Source organism: Gymnoscopelus microlampas (assembly GCF_963454915.1).
Source record: "Gymnoscopelus microlampas genome assembly, chromosome: 9".
NCBI classification, from domain to species: Eukaryota; Metazoa; Chordata; class Actinopteri; order Myctophiformes; family Myctophidae; genus Gymnoscopelus; species Gymnoscopelus microlampas.
The window spans coordinates 21,844,816-21,862,315 of NC_139946.1; the positions used below are offsets into that span (position 1 = coordinate 21,844,816).

The 17,500-nt window shown below is 44.9% G+C and overlaps 1 protein-coding gene across 1 annotated transcript in view; it reads right to left on the reverse strand.

The window, feature by feature from the left end:
- The window catches only part of ttll7 (tubulin tyrosine ligase-like family, member 7), a 93,344-nt gene that overhangs the window by 42,281 nt on the left and 33,563 nt on the right, over nt 1-17,500 (reverse strand). The window contains exons 9-12 of the mRNA XM_084067858.1: nt 10,466-10,560; nt 8,308-8,455; nt 6,541-6,614; nt 1,052-1,187 (exon numbers count right to left, since the gene is read on the reverse strand). Coding sequence (XP_083923984.1) covers nt 1,052-1,187; nt 6,541-6,614; nt 8,308-8,455; nt 10,466-10,560 — 453 coding nt within the window. The remainder of the gene's footprint in view (nt 1-1,051; nt 1,188-6,540; nt 6,615-8,307; nt 8,456-10,465; nt 10,561-17,500) is intronic.

The following is a 17,500-nucleotide window of genomic DNA, read 5'->3' on the forward strand; positions in this document are numbered from 1 at the left end:
ACAAAAACTGTGAGGGAATCAATATTAAAACAAAGTCCATCCATGTCCGTCTTCTGCCCTTGTCTCCTGAAGCACTGCGGAGAATGGAAATCCACTTCTCTTTGTCTCAGTGGCTCTACTTTTACCTTCAAAGTTAGCTAGCTGCGTATCTCCCTGGTACCGGAGAGCCCTCATCATTTATGTGCATACAATTCCCTGTACAAACGTGCACATAATCTCAAAGTATGGCCACAAATCTGTGTGTGTGTGTGTGTGTGTGTGTGTTTGTGTGTGTGTGTGCGTGTGCGTGCGTGCATGTTCAAATCAGTGCACATGACGCGTTGCTGCAAGTTGTATAAAAAATTCACCCATGGCAAAGCGGGTTAGGAAGTGTGCAAGGTAACTCATCAACTCTGAAAAGCCTCTTTATGAAATAAAAGCAAGCAGAACTGGCGAGTTACATCCACAGAGCCACAAACTTGTGAGAGAAGAGAAAAAAAAGAGAAAGCGTGAAAGAGAGAGGTAGAAAGAAGTTGAGGCGAAGATTAAGAGGAAGTTGCTTAAGGCAGACAGAAACAAAAATGTGGTTGTGTGGGATTTAGCTTTCTTTTCAAACCAGATGTTCACAACACGAGAAGTACTTTTGGAGTGAGGGTGAGAGAGAGAGCAGGGGGGGTGTATGGACATTCTGTCAAAAACAGAAAGGCATCCTAACATGTTAAGGAGGAGACGCACTCTGAATTATACTTGCGTGCCCCTCTTTCCTGTCTTGAGGACATAATATAAATTAGGTGTGTGTGCACACATGCACACAAAATGCTTGTCTGCAGGTGTCTGTTTATGATGTGCGCGTTGTGTGTATCTGTGTTTGTAACTTACATTCTGTGGTTGTACATCAGGTTCATGTGGTGCGTGCTTGCAGATAATCTGGTTATTATGCATGCGTGTGTTTTTGTGCACACGTATCTGTGAGTCTATATACTGTAGGTGCTTATGTAACTATATTGTGTGCGTGCGTGCGTGCGTGCGTGCATGCGTGCGTGCGTGCGTGGAGCTGGTCTCAGGTACGTGCCTTCATTCGTTTCAGAGGATTATTCATTTCCTTTTGAAGTGAGGCGGCTCGCCCAGCGAGGAAGGTCTGAAAGGCAGCAGACAGCAGACTCTCATACTTCTCCAAAAGAAGCTTGTCATCTGGAGGGTAAATACGTCTAGAGAGAGAGGGATAGAGAGGGAGGGCAAGAGAGAGAGAGGAGACAAAGATGGAGAGAGAGAGATGAGAGAGGGAGTCAGAGAGACAGAAAAGGGGAGAGACAGACAGATATGAAAGTGGGAGAGAAAGAGCGGTAAAGAGTGATAGAGAGGTGGGAGAGAGATAAGAGGGAGGGAGACGAGAGGTGGAGTTGGAAGAATAGAGAAAGGAGGAGAGGAGGGGTGGTCAGCAAAAGAATGAGGGAGAAGTGGAAATACAAAGGAGGAGAGAGACGGATGATATTGACCGAGGAGAAAAGGAGAGCGGGCGAGGAAGAGCGAGGGAGATAGGAAATAGAGAAAGATTGGAGGTGTAACAATGACAGAAGAGTGGAGAGAAAAAAACAGAAGTGAGGGGAGTCATGGAGGAGAGGGAGGAGGAGGAGGAATGGAGTTTTGTCAAAGGTGAGAAGGAAGAGAATGGGAGGGGAGATGAAGGGCAGGTGGTCGTATAGAGGAGAGAAGCGACAGAACGAGGAGGGAAAGAGAGAGACGAGGAGAGTAGTGTGAGGCGCAGAGAGACGATAGAGAAAGGGAAGGGGAGAGAGTCAGAGAAACAGAGAAAGGGGAAAGAGGGACAGGGTTAATAGGGAGAAGGGGAAGCGTTCAGTTCTGCAGAGCAAAATTCGGAGTGGTTATCTAACTCAGAGTGGAAAAATTGACCTGTAAGACTTTAATTAAACAATGTTGGCTGTGTGTAGAGACTTTAGCAAAAAGCCCCTGGCCACATGTTTCACCGTACTGCTGTCCGTCTTTCCCTCCGTCTTTCTATGCCCTCCAAGTCTAGACCGACAGTGTCCAGTGTTTATCTTCAGCCAGCGGGGATTAGAAAAACGCATAAACGTCCGCTTGGTTATCTCACCCATACATCTGCAAACTAGCCGCAGAGTCATCGCGCCAGCCATCGAATTAAAACAATGACCAGCGCAGAAGGAAAATAAAGTGGTGCGGTACCTCTGGCATCTGCACAGATGTTAGGATGGAGCCACACTCCAAATATGGTGTTAATAGATGGCTGCTGGAGTTAAAAAGTCTATTTCAAGGTTCAGCCTCCTTTTTAAAAACATACATAAAAGCTGGATGTGAAGTCTACCTTTGTAGGACATTTCAGGGCGCTGTTTTGCTTGCGGCACAGCTGGTAGATATGTAGATAATTCACAAAACTCTATCGTTTTCAGTGTTCCATTTGGTCGTGCACTCCTAACTTGTTATAAACCTGATTTATACTTTGTTGTGCAACAGGGTCACGTGCCAATAATAGCCATGCAACACGCTATGAACTTGTAGATTGTCTATTTTTGGCACAAGACACAAGCGGCACAAGTATAAATGAAACATTAGCATGAGATTGTAGTCAGGGCAGGCAGTGTAATATTATGCAAATGTGTCTTCATCACACAAAGTCTGCTGTTTTCAACATTTTACAGTTATTATTCTGGATACATGTATTTTATTCAGTATATTGTTGAGAAGATCCCCTTCAACAGGGAAAGAACACAGATATTTCGCACTACTTCATACTGTATGTATAAAAAAATAACTGTACTATAACTCAGTGAACTTTCCTTAATGTACTTGAACATTACATGTTGGACTGTCTGAATAAAAAACACAAACAATACTGAAGAGAACTGCAAAATCATTCCAGTTCTTTCCCCCGGCCCCCTTTCTGTACTGATGCCATGCTTTTTTCTCTTATTTTTTTAAGGTACAGCATGTGTTCCAAATACTTTTTTCTCCAAGATATGCTCTGAGAATTCTGGAAAAGGTCTCCCTCCAAATCGGGGAATACTGAATGTAAAATGTTAAGATGAAAGGTGGGGACAGACCAGCAAGTCCTTTAAAATGTAGTACGTGGTTTATTCACTTTGTCAAAAGTGAAAGATCAGCTGTTCAATAGGAAGCAGTGACTGCTTGTGGCCTGGCACTGCATCTCTGCTTTTTGAACATTTGGTCATTGAATCACAAACCCACACACCACAAGTGTTTCATCTACTGTACCTGCACATTTTCATCCCACGTTTTCCAGCCAGTAGAGTGCTGAAACCCCATTTACACCTTGCATTAAAATGTGACCTGGATATCTTAATCTGGATAAGGAAAAACGTGAATGCATTAAACATTGAAATCCGAATGTGATCAGATCTGCCTGATCACGTCTGGACTGGAGATGGCCTGCTCACATTGTGAGTCAAAGTTCGCTGGGTGTAAACGTGAGGGTGAGATCAGAGCGTTCATTATATGGATAAGATATCCAGATACAGATCACATTTTAAGCCAAGGTGTAAATGTGACCTAAGATCTAAACTCCCAAGTATCAGCTTAAAACTCACATCCTCTAACACGCTGGTTCTCAACCTTTTCAGACCACGACCCCCCAAAATAATCATATTTGAACTGCGGACCCCCCCACCCTGACAACACTTGGAATTGTAGGAGTTGAGGCATTACATTTAGTTTGACTTGGTTCCACAGATAAGATAAATATTGTGAAAATAGCCGATCTACAAGAGGCATTGTGAGCTTGTAGATCTGCTATTCTTTTTTTAAATTGCCTCTTTCTTATATTATTTGACAATTTGGCCAATGTTTGACCAGTTTTCATAGTATTTTTTGACTACTTTTGATGCAGTAATGGCCTTTTTTCATTACATTTATTTTTCTTTTTTTGTATTAAAAGGGTCTTAAAAGTCCTTAAATTGTCACTTTACTGTCATCTGGGGAGTGGGGAGTAGGGATCCCCCCCCCCCAATCATGTGACCCCACCCCCCCACAGGTTGAGACCCACAGGTTGAGAACCACTGCTCTAACAAATGCACATGCACACACAAGCGCACGCGCTCGCACAAATACACTTGGCATTTTAACACGTCACTCTCTATAATGGTTTGACAGACATGTATTAAATGGTAGGGAAACAACAAGGCTCTGACCTCTGGGTGCTTGTTGTTTCGGCGTCTTTGTAGGTCACATTTTCACCTAATGGCTGGGTAATGCGTTTATTAAGGGAACTCTTCTAATGAGGAGTGGCTTGCTAATCAGAAGCCGGCGTTTGAATTCTGAGTGGTCTTTATTGGTTGTGCCCCAGACGCACCCTGGCCTGTCTGAAGACCAGTGGTGTAAAGTAACTAAGTACATTTACTCAAGTACTGAACTTAGGTACAATTTTGAGGTACTTTTATTTTACTGGAGTATTTTCAATTATCAGTACTTTTACTTCTACTCCACTAGATCTCAGAGGCAAATATCGTACTTTTACTCCACTACAATTATTTTAAAACTTGAGTTACTAGTTACTTTGCAGCCGATGTGAGCTTATAGATCTGCTATTTTCAAACATTTTAGTACTTTTACTTTTGGTACTTTAAGTACATTTTGATACCAATACTTAGGTACTTTTACTGAAGTCAACTTTTAATTTCGGACTTTTCCTTGCAACAGAGTAGGCTACTTCTACATTGCAGTATTGATACTGTTACTTAAGTAAATGTTTGAGTACTTTTTCCACCACTGCTGGAGACTGTCTGGCTAACTTTCAGAGAGGAAGGGGAAGGAAGTGACAGCACTTCACGTTGTGCTCTAGATTCAACTTCCGACAGTCAAGGGACAAGTCAAGAGGTCACTTAAGTGACAGAGAAGCTGGTGAAGCCAGAGTTAATCTCATCGACTAAAACTATGACAGAAACTTATTTTATTATTTGATGTGTTTTGATGATTGATGATTTGTTTTTGTTTTTTAATAGAGCGGTCCTCTTGAATTGTAAGAAACATCATAATTCATACTCTTATGCAATGATGTTTTCTAATAAAACTTGAACCGAAAAAAATATGCTATGATGACTAGAACTAGTGTATGACTAAATATACTGACAATTTCTTCAACAAATAAAAACTAGACTAAAATGTTAGGGAGGGACTAGTGGAGGAGAGATCCAGTAGAACTAAGACTGTAATTTTATGCTTGGTTGCGCGTGGGTGTCGCCGTCCGAAAATAGCTGATCGACAGCTAGCTATTTTCGGCACGCAGCTAAGCATAAATCAGTTATTGTGAGGCCATCAACTGTAGATTTAGTTGACAAAAAATCTTATGACATTTAGTCATCTAAAATTAGACTACAAACTAAAGTATTTCAGATGTCTAAAATATGACAAAAACTAAATGGCATTTTATTCAAAAGACTACAACTAAAACGACATCAAGATTTGTGTCAAAATTAACACTATAGGTGAAGTGAGAGAGAGAGAGAGAAAGAGAGAGCAGGGAATGAGTAGTTAACCCAAAAGGGCAATAGTGTGCATTCTGTGCATTTGTGTACATGTGTGCAAGTATGTACGTGTAAAAGACAGATTGAGAATGCGAGGCAGGAAAGTATAGAGAATGAGAATGGGTACTTAGAGATGTGTGGTATGTGTGGTGTTGACTAATAGTGTGTGGGAGAGAGTCAAAAGACGGATGGAGAAACGGATAAGAATGTGTGAGGGACACACGCAGGGGAGGGGGAGCTTGTTTTGAAACACAACAGCTTGTTATCGTATTTTCCCTCTGTGGCCTTGGTACGGGCATAAGCAGTGTATTGCAGCTTTAAGTAGGGGTGTATGGAGAAATCAAGAGAATGACTCAGGGAGCGAGGGGAAATTAACAATGAACCAAGGACGGGTGGCGAATCAGGGGCAAGAGTTGCAGAGGCATGCTCCAAGGCCGTTAGCTCAGTCGATGAGGTGACTATTAAAACCCCATGCCCGCCACCAACAGGTCCTTGCTTCTGAAGTACTTACTAGAGTGAGAGAAATTGGAAGAGGGAAGAGACAGTACTTCTGATTGGCCAACAAAAAGGTAACAATGTTTTGCACATTGAGAAACCTTGCCACAGTGAACTTAGTGTCTCTGTTATCTCTCTCTGTCACAATCTCTCTCTTCCTGTCACAATCTCTGTTTAGCTGTTCAGATCTCTATCTTCCCGTCGCAATCTCTTTACTGTCACAATCTCTCTTGCTGTCGCAAGCTCTCTCTTCCCGTTCCACTCTCTCTCTTCCTGTTTGCGATCTCTCTTCCTGTCTATTTTCTCTCTCTCTCTCTCTCTCTCTCCTGTAACTCTCACTTTCAGCTATTCTGCCTTGCCTTCTCAAAACTTCAGGCATTCTGCTTTCCCCTCTTTCTCTGCGGCAGCATTATTTATCCACCCGAGAGCCCTGCGAACTGCGGATGACCCCGTAAATGTAAGCAAAGCCAGCAGTGGTGGGTTAGGGGATTGGGGGGATAGAGAGGGAGGTTCCCGGTGGGAGCGCCCCAACCCGCTCACTCCTCTTCCTTACCTGTAGTTCCCCAGATGTCGCTTTTCATGCTCATCCCTGGAGATCTGCTTGCGGACCTGCGCCAGTCGCTCTTTCTAGAATCGGGGGAAGGAGAGGGTACAAAGAAAAACAAAAAAGGACGAGAGGGGAAGAAAACCTTTTAGCTGAAAGTTACCCTCCAACTCCACCTCTGAATCCCTCCATCCCACTCAAGATGGATGGGATGAAGACAGGTGTATCTTCAATTAGAATGAGAAAATGAGGGTATGAGTAAAATATTTATTTTCCTCCTATAGTTCCATTCAGATTTCATGAAATGAGAAAATGTATCATTATGGAGCTGGTCCTTTTGCCAAAAATCAGTGATGTGTATTTGTGTGTGTATTTGTGTGTGTGTGCGCGCGCGCGTGCCCATGCGCGCGTGTGCGTGTGTCTTTGCCGGCCGCTGATGTATGACGTTAAAGGCTAAGCGGGACGTGCCTGCGGCAAACCTCACCCCTGCCGACTTCCAATCCAAATCCTCAACAGCAGTTGGGAGCCACATCTGCTGTGCCCCACTGGCTAACTGGTGGGTGCATCGATATAACATGTTGCATCTAATTGCAACATTCTCGTTTGAAGACCCGGGTTGCATGTCATGCACCTCCCCATCTGCCCCTCACTTTCTGTCTCTCTGTACTCTCCAGTCTTGAATGAAACTATATGAAACAAAGACAATATTTTAAAAGAATAGCACCTTGGCACCATCCATCCCTACCTTCCCTGCTGATTACTGTCAGATTGATCAAAAAACTAATCAAGGAAGGTGGTGGGAGGCGCTAGCATTCCCCCCCCCCCGACCCACCCCCCACGATGTAGGAAGCTCCCAACTAGTGAAACCATGTGCTTGTTTCAGAAAACTTTCACTCATTTGACACAGGATAAGAAAACAGCGGAAAACAGCTTTATGACTGTCACTATTTCATTTTGTTTTCCTTTCTGTTTCTCAGCTTTTGTCGTTTCCACCCAGGGGTAGGCTTGTCTGTGCAACAGCACGCTGGTGTATTGTTTGTTTTGTTGTTTACCTCGTTGCGATGCATTACTCTATAAAATATAGATGTTTCAGTAAGAACAGCGCCTGGGAGAGTTGGAGATTTGATATTTGGCTGTTTTCTTTTTTTTTTACAAAACTAAAGATCATGTTGATCTCTGATGAGCACCCTCCACACTGACATGTGTGGTGTCATGTGCTCTATGTTGGAGCGGCAGAATACTGACGAGTAGACATGTATGTGAGATTATCAGTGGAGGTTTGCCAATCAGAATCCCTCTGGAAAAGTCTTGGAGTGGCAGAATTTAATCAGTAATACTTTTTCATATCGTTGCCGTCGGGCAAAAACCTTGTATCTCCATATTTCAACTTTTTTACGTTTTTTCCTAAATTAATGCCCTACTTCATCATGCAAGAGTGTCACACAAACGTGAATTTTCGGGAAATGGAAAAATAACCTGTGTTCTAATGGATCCAAAGTAGTTATTTAGTCACAAGCTCTAGTTAATACTTTTTTGGGCATAGCATTATACATTTTCACCCACCAAAATGTTAGATTTTTTCTTAGTTTCTTAGTTTTTCTTAGTTACTTTTGCATGACTCCATTATACAGCAAAGTATAGAATAGGGCATTAATTGACCAAAAAACATACAAAGTTGAAATATGGAGATACAAGATTTCTGTCCGACGACAGCAATATTTATCTGTATTATTTGTATTATCATTTATGTATTTATTTGTATTTCTTGTGGCGTACCAGTTCTTCTCTCCTCCGTTCCAGTGTGTGTCGCTGTTTGTCCTTGTCTGAGGAGGCGGCGGACAGCTTCTTCATGGAGCCGTGTCCATAGAGCCGTCTCTGAGCCTCCGCCTTCTGCTGAGCCAGGTTACGCTTCTTATCGCTGGCCCTGAACCCCCCCCCACACACACACACACACACACACACACACACACACACACACACACACACACACAAAACACCCAGCGACACGGAGATAGAGATACAGTCAAAACACACAAACGCACAACAACAAAAACGCACAAGGCTTGAGATTAATGGGACTAGTCTGTCTAATTTGGAACGAGCCGGCCGTCGCGGTCTGGAGAAGGAGCAATTCATTTGAGCCAATCGCTGGCCCTTTAAATTGGATATTGAGTGCTGTTGGGGGACCGAGGTTTGTCAATGTCCATAGCCGTACGGGTCGGAATTGATCCCCCGGTGATACAGTTTGTGTTCAAAGCGCCGCTGAGCCTACACCCCCCCCCCCCCGCACCACCAGCCCCTCCCTTTAGGAAAGCAAAACCCATTACTATATATGGAGAAAGCGAGTGAGGTAGAACAAAACCCTCATTCAGTCCACTACGAACATAGGCAGTTTGTCCAGTGGAAAGAACTCACCCGTCACTGTTTCAAGTGACGGGGTGTGAGCGTAAGATTTATTTGCCAGGATGGAAGAATCAAATCTTCCCTTTTAATCTCTGGGAACAACAGCAAACATTAGCGGCTAAACAAATCATTCCAATGTTTGCACTGAACGAAGCCAGGCGGGACTTTGACTGAGTCCTTTGCATAGATAGACCATGAACTAACTCAATAGCGGCGCATGCATTTGATTCTGATTATGTGTGTGTGTGTGTGTGTGTGTGTGTGTGTGTGTGTGTGTGTGCGTGCGTGCGTGCGTGTGTGTGTGTGTGTGTGTCATTAGCAACAAAGTGGCTATATTTAGAAGGGAGAGAGGACAGGCACAGGGAAAGGGTGAGAGAGTAGAAATGGAGTGGTGGCGAGAAAGAGGCCAGAGGTCGGGTCTAAGATGATCAATCAGTGAACAGACTCACTGTAGCCAGTGGGGACAGCACAGCGTGCACACACACAAGCATGCACAAATGCCCACAAACTCATACACAAACACTGTACTTACAAGTCTATATACAGTAAATAATACATGTGTAAACACACACACACACACACACACACACACACACACACACACACACACACACACACACACACACACACACACACACACACACACACACACACACACACACACACACACACACACACACACAAGCATCAAACATAAACTCAATACACAACTCAATACACAAAATAAACAGATGCAAACACATTCCACATACATGTACTGGACGATATTAAGAATGACAAATACACAGATCACATTCACCAAACAATGCAAGCATCAAACATGCAAGCAGAAAAGATAGCATAAGCTCCCCCCCCCCAAAAAAAATCTCAAATTTAAAACACACACACACACACACACACACACACACACACACACACACACACACACACACACACACATTCGCGCGCATGCTCTCGGCATGCCCGAGTGAAGTCTGCACAAAGAGCACAATGGAGAGGCTGAGCTTTGTATCTTGGCCTTTTCAATGCTGAACAACCCCCGCAGCAAAGCTAGCTCACACGTTTACAAGGACGGCGGGTTTTTGTCCACAGCCCAAGCCTGGTAAACAAACGCCCAGGCATCTCCACTGACATCGGTCTGAGAACTAAGACAAGAATGGCTGAACACAAGCTGCATACATACATGAATGTATGAAAGAAATAGCCAAGTTTTCAGGGTTGCTAAATTTTAAAACGAATAAATAAATACGCATTAAAATAAAAAAAGATTACAAAAAGCCAGGAGTTTGAGATGCGACTGATATCGATCGACCTGACACCTTTAAACATTTAGAACGTTGTAAAAAATTAAAGTTTGGACGCAACTTTTGGACTGGCTCTTCACTTGAAACGTAATGGGCCTCTGGGGGAAATTCCCATCTGTGTGAGCATGTACACATATGTATTATGTATAGGTATGCTTCTGTGTATGTCTGTTTGTGTGCGTGCGTGCGTGCGTGCGTGCGTGCGTGCGTGCGTGCGTGTTCGTTACCTAATGTTGAGCAGTTTGAGGGCGTTGAGAAGCACTCCCTTCTTCACGTCGTAATCTATCTTCTGATCAGTCCCAAAGCTTGGAGCTCGATTGATCTGCCAGAGACGAGAGCAGAGAGTAACAACAAAGAAGTCCTGTACAATTTGAAGGGCAGATGTAGGTCAGACACAAGGGGAAACCGAGAAGAAAAAAAGAGGAGAGATGTTTTTCAATAAAGATGATAGAGATAGGAGGGAGGAGGAGGTGCAGAGTGAGTGTTTTGTTTCCCCATTGAACGACAGCTCAAGACACTTAGCCTTTGCCAGGGCATAAATACTGTCTGGCGAACATGTGCATATGCTTGTGTGCCCGCATGTACGAGGGCATACTCCATATGTGCATATAGTTTGTGTGCGAGTGTGTCACCAGAGAACTGACCCTGTCCATCTAAGTCAAACACAGCGGGGGGGTGTAGAACTCTCTAACTTACTTCTGACCCCTGCCTCGGCACTTTGGACACCCTGTGCGGCACCAGCACACAGGGTGTGTGCCAGCCCACTGTGCTTATCTCTTTGTGACGATCACGGCATTATCACAGCTTCAATGCCACTGTATACAGTCAGTTCCCACCTGCTCTGTGAACAGAGCTGAGGGGGGGGGCTTAGACAGCCACCTGTGATTCGAAGCACAATGTCCAGCGGAACCCAGGGAATAAAAACCAAGAGCCTTCGTCCTTTCTTCAACAGAACGATTTCCAACATCGGTGGAAGGGGTTCAGATATCAATTATTACACCAGACGTGACAAAATCAATTCTCCCTTTTTATCCTTTGTTGTGCTCCGTCTCTCTCTTTCTCCCCAGGTGGTAAAGTAGATTGTGTGAGCCAACAAAAGGACCAGCGAATGGAGAGGAGAGGGGAGGCTCAGGAGGAGGTGGAGGAGGAGGAGAAGAACCGAAGAGAGAGAGAGAGAGAGAGGAGGGCCGAGGTACCTAATTGAATTGCGTTCTGCCTAAAAGGCAAGTCGAAATGACGGTGCCATGTTAGGTCTTTTTAAAGCCTTGGGTCGGGTTGTGCTCCTTGAGCACTGAGATAAACGCAGCCCCCACCCCCCCACCCGCTCCATCCCCCAACCCACAGAGTCTTACACAGAACACTCGAACAAGCCGTTTCCCTTTTCAGGTTGGAGACAATGGAAAATACCTAGCTTCTGCCATAGTAATTAGCTTGGTAGCAGCTTTAATAGGTTTGTAGGGTGCATGTTGGCAGCGTTGGCACCCCCACCCCCCCACCCCCCCCCCCCCCCCCCCCACACACACACACACACACACACACACACACACACACACACACACACACACACACACACACACACACACACACACACACACACACACACACACACACACACACACATGAATAATTCAATAACCTCCAGTGTAAATGTTGAAAGAGATATCCAACATATACGGAATCTCTGGGCTCCAATCTTATTTCCTGTGGAAGCCTTAATCCGCAGCACAGTGAGTGTATTTGTGTCAACGGCACTATTCCTCCAGCAGCTGGATACAGTGCAACTCATTAAAGTGGTGCAACAGCCAATCAGTCAGTCACATACTAAGTCACAAAGCACCACCGGGCCAATAAGGCGTTTTGCTGCAAGACCGACAAAACCATCCTGTCTGCCAATCGGGAGCCCAGTCATAGGTCACGGAATGCCGAAAGGGAGCCAATCAGAGGAAGAGGCTTGCCGCGTGACGTCGGGCGAATCGAAACGGTCGGGCCTTACGGTGGCCGCCAAGCTCCTTCAAGAGGGAAAAGAGAGATGTGCAAAATTTCCTTGGGACTTGCTTCCTCTCTCCGAAAGCTCCTCTCTCTCGTTTTCTCTGCCCTCGTCGGCAGCTAGCCGTTGCTAATCCGAACACAAAGGTGCTTACTGGTGTGTGGCGGGCTGAGGCCCGCAGCTGTAAGGTAATATTTACATCACAACCGGCTCATGATAACCCGACCCCTGATGTAGCTGTCTATAATAGCCTGCTTGTCTACTTCTAAAGCTACGATAGAAGAAGTGTGTGTGTGTGTGTGTGTGTGTGTGTGTGTGTGTGTGTGTGTGTGTGTGTGTGTGTGTGTGTGTGTGTGTGTGTGTGTGTGTGTGTGTGTGTGCGTGTGCGCGTGCGCGTGCGTGTGTGTGCGTGTGTGTGTGTGTGTGTGTGTTTCTTTCCTTTTTCCTACAAAGCAACCGTTTATCAGAATGCGCAAGCCTGTGACTGTGAATTTGTATGTGGTTTATGTATTTTTTTGTTTAAATGTTTTTCCACACAGCAACCGTTTATGTGTGTGTGTGTGTGTGTGTGTGTGTGTGTGTGTGTGTGTGTGTGTGTGTGTGTGTGTGTGTGTGTGTGTGTGTGATGGATGTCTTGTGGGGAAAAAAGGGGGGGAAAGCGAACGAGGAAACAGAGAGCCTTTGCAGCTCTTTCACTAGAATGGAATGAATGAAACGTACAATACATTTCTCTGTGTGCTGGGGAGACTGGAACTACACTGCCACCTACACTACTTACCTAAGGAAAAGAAGAAGAAGAAGAAGAGAAATGAACACTACAAAAGAAAACGAGACAGAGAGGGGGGTCTGGTTTCATTTAGAGGACTCCCTGTGATATGACAGCCACAATGAAAAGAGTATGGCTCTAGTGTTGTATAAACCTATAGGTACCAGTTGGATTTGCCAGTGATCTTTGCATCGGGTTCACTCATTGCTTGTCTCATTTCTCATTATGATTTGTGGTGTCAAGCTGTCACTGTGTGGACTCGCACCATGGTGCTCGCCTCTCTCTCTTCGTCTTAAAATCATTTATTTCTCTCTCTCTCTCTCTCTCTCTCTCTCTCTCTGCCTATGTCACTCCCACTTCTCTTCCTGGTTCCTCTCCTCTCTCTCTCGGTTCTGTCCGTCTGTCTCAGGTCACTCACTCACATTCACATCCTCTGTCCGTGACTCGTTAGCACTCACTCCCTCGCTTGTTTCTGCACTCGCTCTCTGCTCTCTCTCTCTCTTTCTCTCTCTCTCTGTCTCTCTGTCCTTCTCCTTCGCTCTCTCCTCTGCACTCTGTCTTGTCTTCTGCGGTCACTCGCTCTGACTTCGTCTGCCCACAGGTTTCCCCCTCTCTGGTTGCTACCTGTCTCCTTCACCTCTAAATGTCCGATCTCTCTCTACCTCACCCCCCCCCCTCTCTCTCTCTCTCTCTCTCTCTCTCTCTCTCTCTCTCTCTCTCTCTCTCTTTCTGTCTTCTCCTTTTCCTGTCTGGTGGAGGAAGTTGGACCGGTCTGTTCTTAATGAACCCCTGCAGCCTCCTGAAAACCCCCCGCTCTGATTTCCTTAAGTGTCTCTGGCAGGGTCTTAAAGGGGCCCTCGTCCCGCTCTGAGAGGCTTTCAATAAAAATGTCAGATGAAAAGATTAGAAACTCCTTCTTTATTTTTTATTTTATTTTATTCTTTACTTTGACTGGGCCCAGCATCACGTTGATGTCTCTCAAATATATCAATCAAACCGCTGAACGAGTTCGAGACAGAGAGAGAGAGAGGAAAACATTTTCATCCACGTAATCTTTCCCAGCACTGTTTTTTTTCTTCTCATCTATTCATCCAGTTAAGTAGAGATCACAAGGCAAGATGCACAGACTGTACACAGTAAAATCCTCAGTGTTCATTAGTCCATTGTAACTCAGAGAGTGTAAAAAATGTATCAAACAGACCCATAAGGGTCTATACAGTAGCCCTTCTTTCGTTTTTCTCCCTCACACCTGGATGTGTGTTTCTCTGACGCATAAATAACCTGCCAGCATTTTCTGTGGGTACTTGGAACAATGGCGCCTCGTGGTCAGGGCCCTTTTTTTTTTCTTCTCTTCCACTCTGTATAGCCCTCCCATGAATTGTCCATTTGGTTTGAATTGTCTTTGAAGTGCAGGTCTGTCTCTAATGATGTCGATTATCAGATCTTGATTATTAACAGAGGGCGCGGGCACAGTTGCTGATTTCACGACCGACAGACGGTGTTGTAAGGGGCCTGTGTTTGGCTCCCAGCGCACACCATTAGGACACGTCTACTTCCCCACAGTTTGCTATCAATCAGTGCAAGGCCAACAAAAACAACAGCCTAAACAACAACAATATGGGTGCATTTCGCAGCCGGGGTTGAACACTGAATTCCAATTTCATAACAACACCTCTTGGCTGTATCGCGTAGGGTACCGAGCGCTGTGTACGCCGATGTGCCTCTCATAGCACCTAATATATTAATATGCAGATGAACAGTCTACAAACGATCAGCTGCTCTCTACCTCTGTACCAAACGGCTTCCCCCCACATCAACAGCCATTGTGCGCGCTCGCGTCTTTGCGTGTGAATGCTCGTCAAGGCGAGTGCACGGCTGCTGCTGCTGATTAATCGGTTCAGAAAGAGGACCCCACCTTATTATGCCTCGCCAGAGTGTAAACAACCAGTGCTTTGACAAGGCTCCCGTTCCGCCCGCACACTTGAGGGTAACGGCGTAGTTCAACCGCCACCAGAATGGTGTGTTTGTTGCCACACAATGGTGTAGAGGGGGAGAGACAGAGTGAGAGAGAGAGCGAGAGACAGAGAGAGAGAAGGGGGGGTTGGGGGGTCCGAGTGAGAGCTGGGGACAGGGGGGGGGGACAGAAAGACAGACAGCTGGCTGCCCTGTTAAGTCGCTCTCAGGTTTCAGCAGTCTTATCAATCACTGTTTTGTTCCTTTTGTGGCATTTCTAGCGCTCCAGTCTGACTCTGGGGGAAACTGTAGCTGGGACCGTGGCGATGCCAGTAAAGGTCCTGAGAGTTACTGGTCTATAAGCCACTGGCCAAGCTCACCTAGATGGCTGGCTGGCAGGCAGACAGACACAAACGCAGGCACATTCATAGTCACATGATACACACAAGATGATATTCAGAAGCACACTCAAGGTAGAGCGGAGGCAGGCATATCCAGATGTGCGTGGGTGCATGCACCCTCACACACTTTGGTGTGTGTATTGTTCTTTTATAAAACATGCACACTAGTGTGTATGTGTGTGAGTGTAATATATCATCGCTGACGGGCAGAAACCTTGTATCTCCATGTTTCAACTTTTTATGTTTTTAAATTAATGCCCTACTTTATCATACAAGAGTGTCGCACAAAAGTAGTGAAAACAGCAGATCTACAAGCTCACAACGCCTTGCGATGCGAGGCGCTGTGAGCTTGTAGATCGTCTATTTTGACTATTTTAAAAGGTTTTGGACTTACAAGGTTTCCACCCGAGTGGAAACCTGTGTGTGTGTGTGTGTGTGTGTGTGTGTGTGTGTGTGTGTGTGTGTGTGTGTGTGTGTGTGTGTGTGTGTGTGTGTGTGTGTGTGTGTGCATTATATATTTACACACACACACACACACACACACACACACACACACACACACACACACACACACACACACACACACACACACACACACACACACACACACACACTCTCTCTCTTCAGTCACCTGCAAACATGATTGAAGTCTACATCTTTCCTCTCCATCACACACTAACACACATATAAGAGCTTCAGCACTACCTCTGTCAATCACATACACACAAGAATATCTTTCTCCTACATCATGTGTAGGAGAAAGACACACACACACACACACACACACACACACACACACACACACACACACACACACACACACACACACACACACACACACACACACACACACACACACACACACACACACACACACACACCCCTTTCGGTCCTTGCTCAGTCACTCACAAAAATGTGTAAGCAATATACATCCTAACCCTCAATCACACGTACACACTTATGCATGCACGCACACACACAGTCTCACCAGTCACCAGTCACTCACTCACAAAAATGTAGGAATATACATCTCCCCCTCAATCTCTCTCACATACTCCCTCTCTCACACACACACACACACACACACACACACACACACACACACACACACACACACACACACACACACACACACACACACACACACACACACACACACACACACACACACACACACACACACACACACACACACTACTGTCATGCGTGCCTGATGATAAATGACTAAACGTTGGGGTGCGTTTTCAACTGCCCCACATACGAGGCCTGCACGTTCCTAATTTGATACTTATTCCATGAAATAGTCATGTTGGGGGAAAAATGGATGTGGATAGAGACAGACAGTCTCATACATCATTCTAATTATTCTTTAATAAACCTCTTATGAGCCAGTGTGGGGCTCACAGGCGACTACTGCCACCTAGAGTTCGCCCAGAGAATAGACGCCCATGAGCTGAGGGTAGCGCCCATAAACATTTAAAATAAAAGGAAAGAATTGATTTTATTAAGTGCTGTATATTGGTTAAAAAGTCAAACTGGAGCAGGAGAGGGGAGGAGGAAGAGAATAACGAATTGCTAATTGCATATACTGTGCTTCCTGTGTATATGACACATTGACACTTCTTTTGTATATAGACTGACCTGGTATTCCTGTGTAGATTTCCTTTTTTGCACAGTCGATCAATGACTGCAGCTTTTCAGCTTTTGTTTATTTTACCTTCATTTAATTTACCTTTATTTATTTATCTTGATACCGCTACTGGCACAAAATGACAGAATTTCCCCCTCTAGGGATATATGAAGTTTTGTCTGATCTTATCTCACTTAACAAGAAAAACAAAAAGAGAATTGAGTGTATATCCAATCATATGTGTAGCCTGCTCTTGTCTATTTTCTCTCACACTGGAAAATTCAATCAAGCGAGCGGGAGAGAGCGTATATGGGAGAGAGTATTATTGGAGAGCACAGAGACACTTAATTCCTCTTTAATCACCCTGAATCACTTCAGAGCATTTGAGGAGAAAAAAAATGAATGCTGTCGCACAATGTGCCGTTTGAAAGGTTAGTACTAAACACTAACTGAGTCCTCCCTTAGAAGATATCTGAAAGGCACTTTTACAAAGCCCTCTTTGTGCTTTAAAATTACGACAGTAAA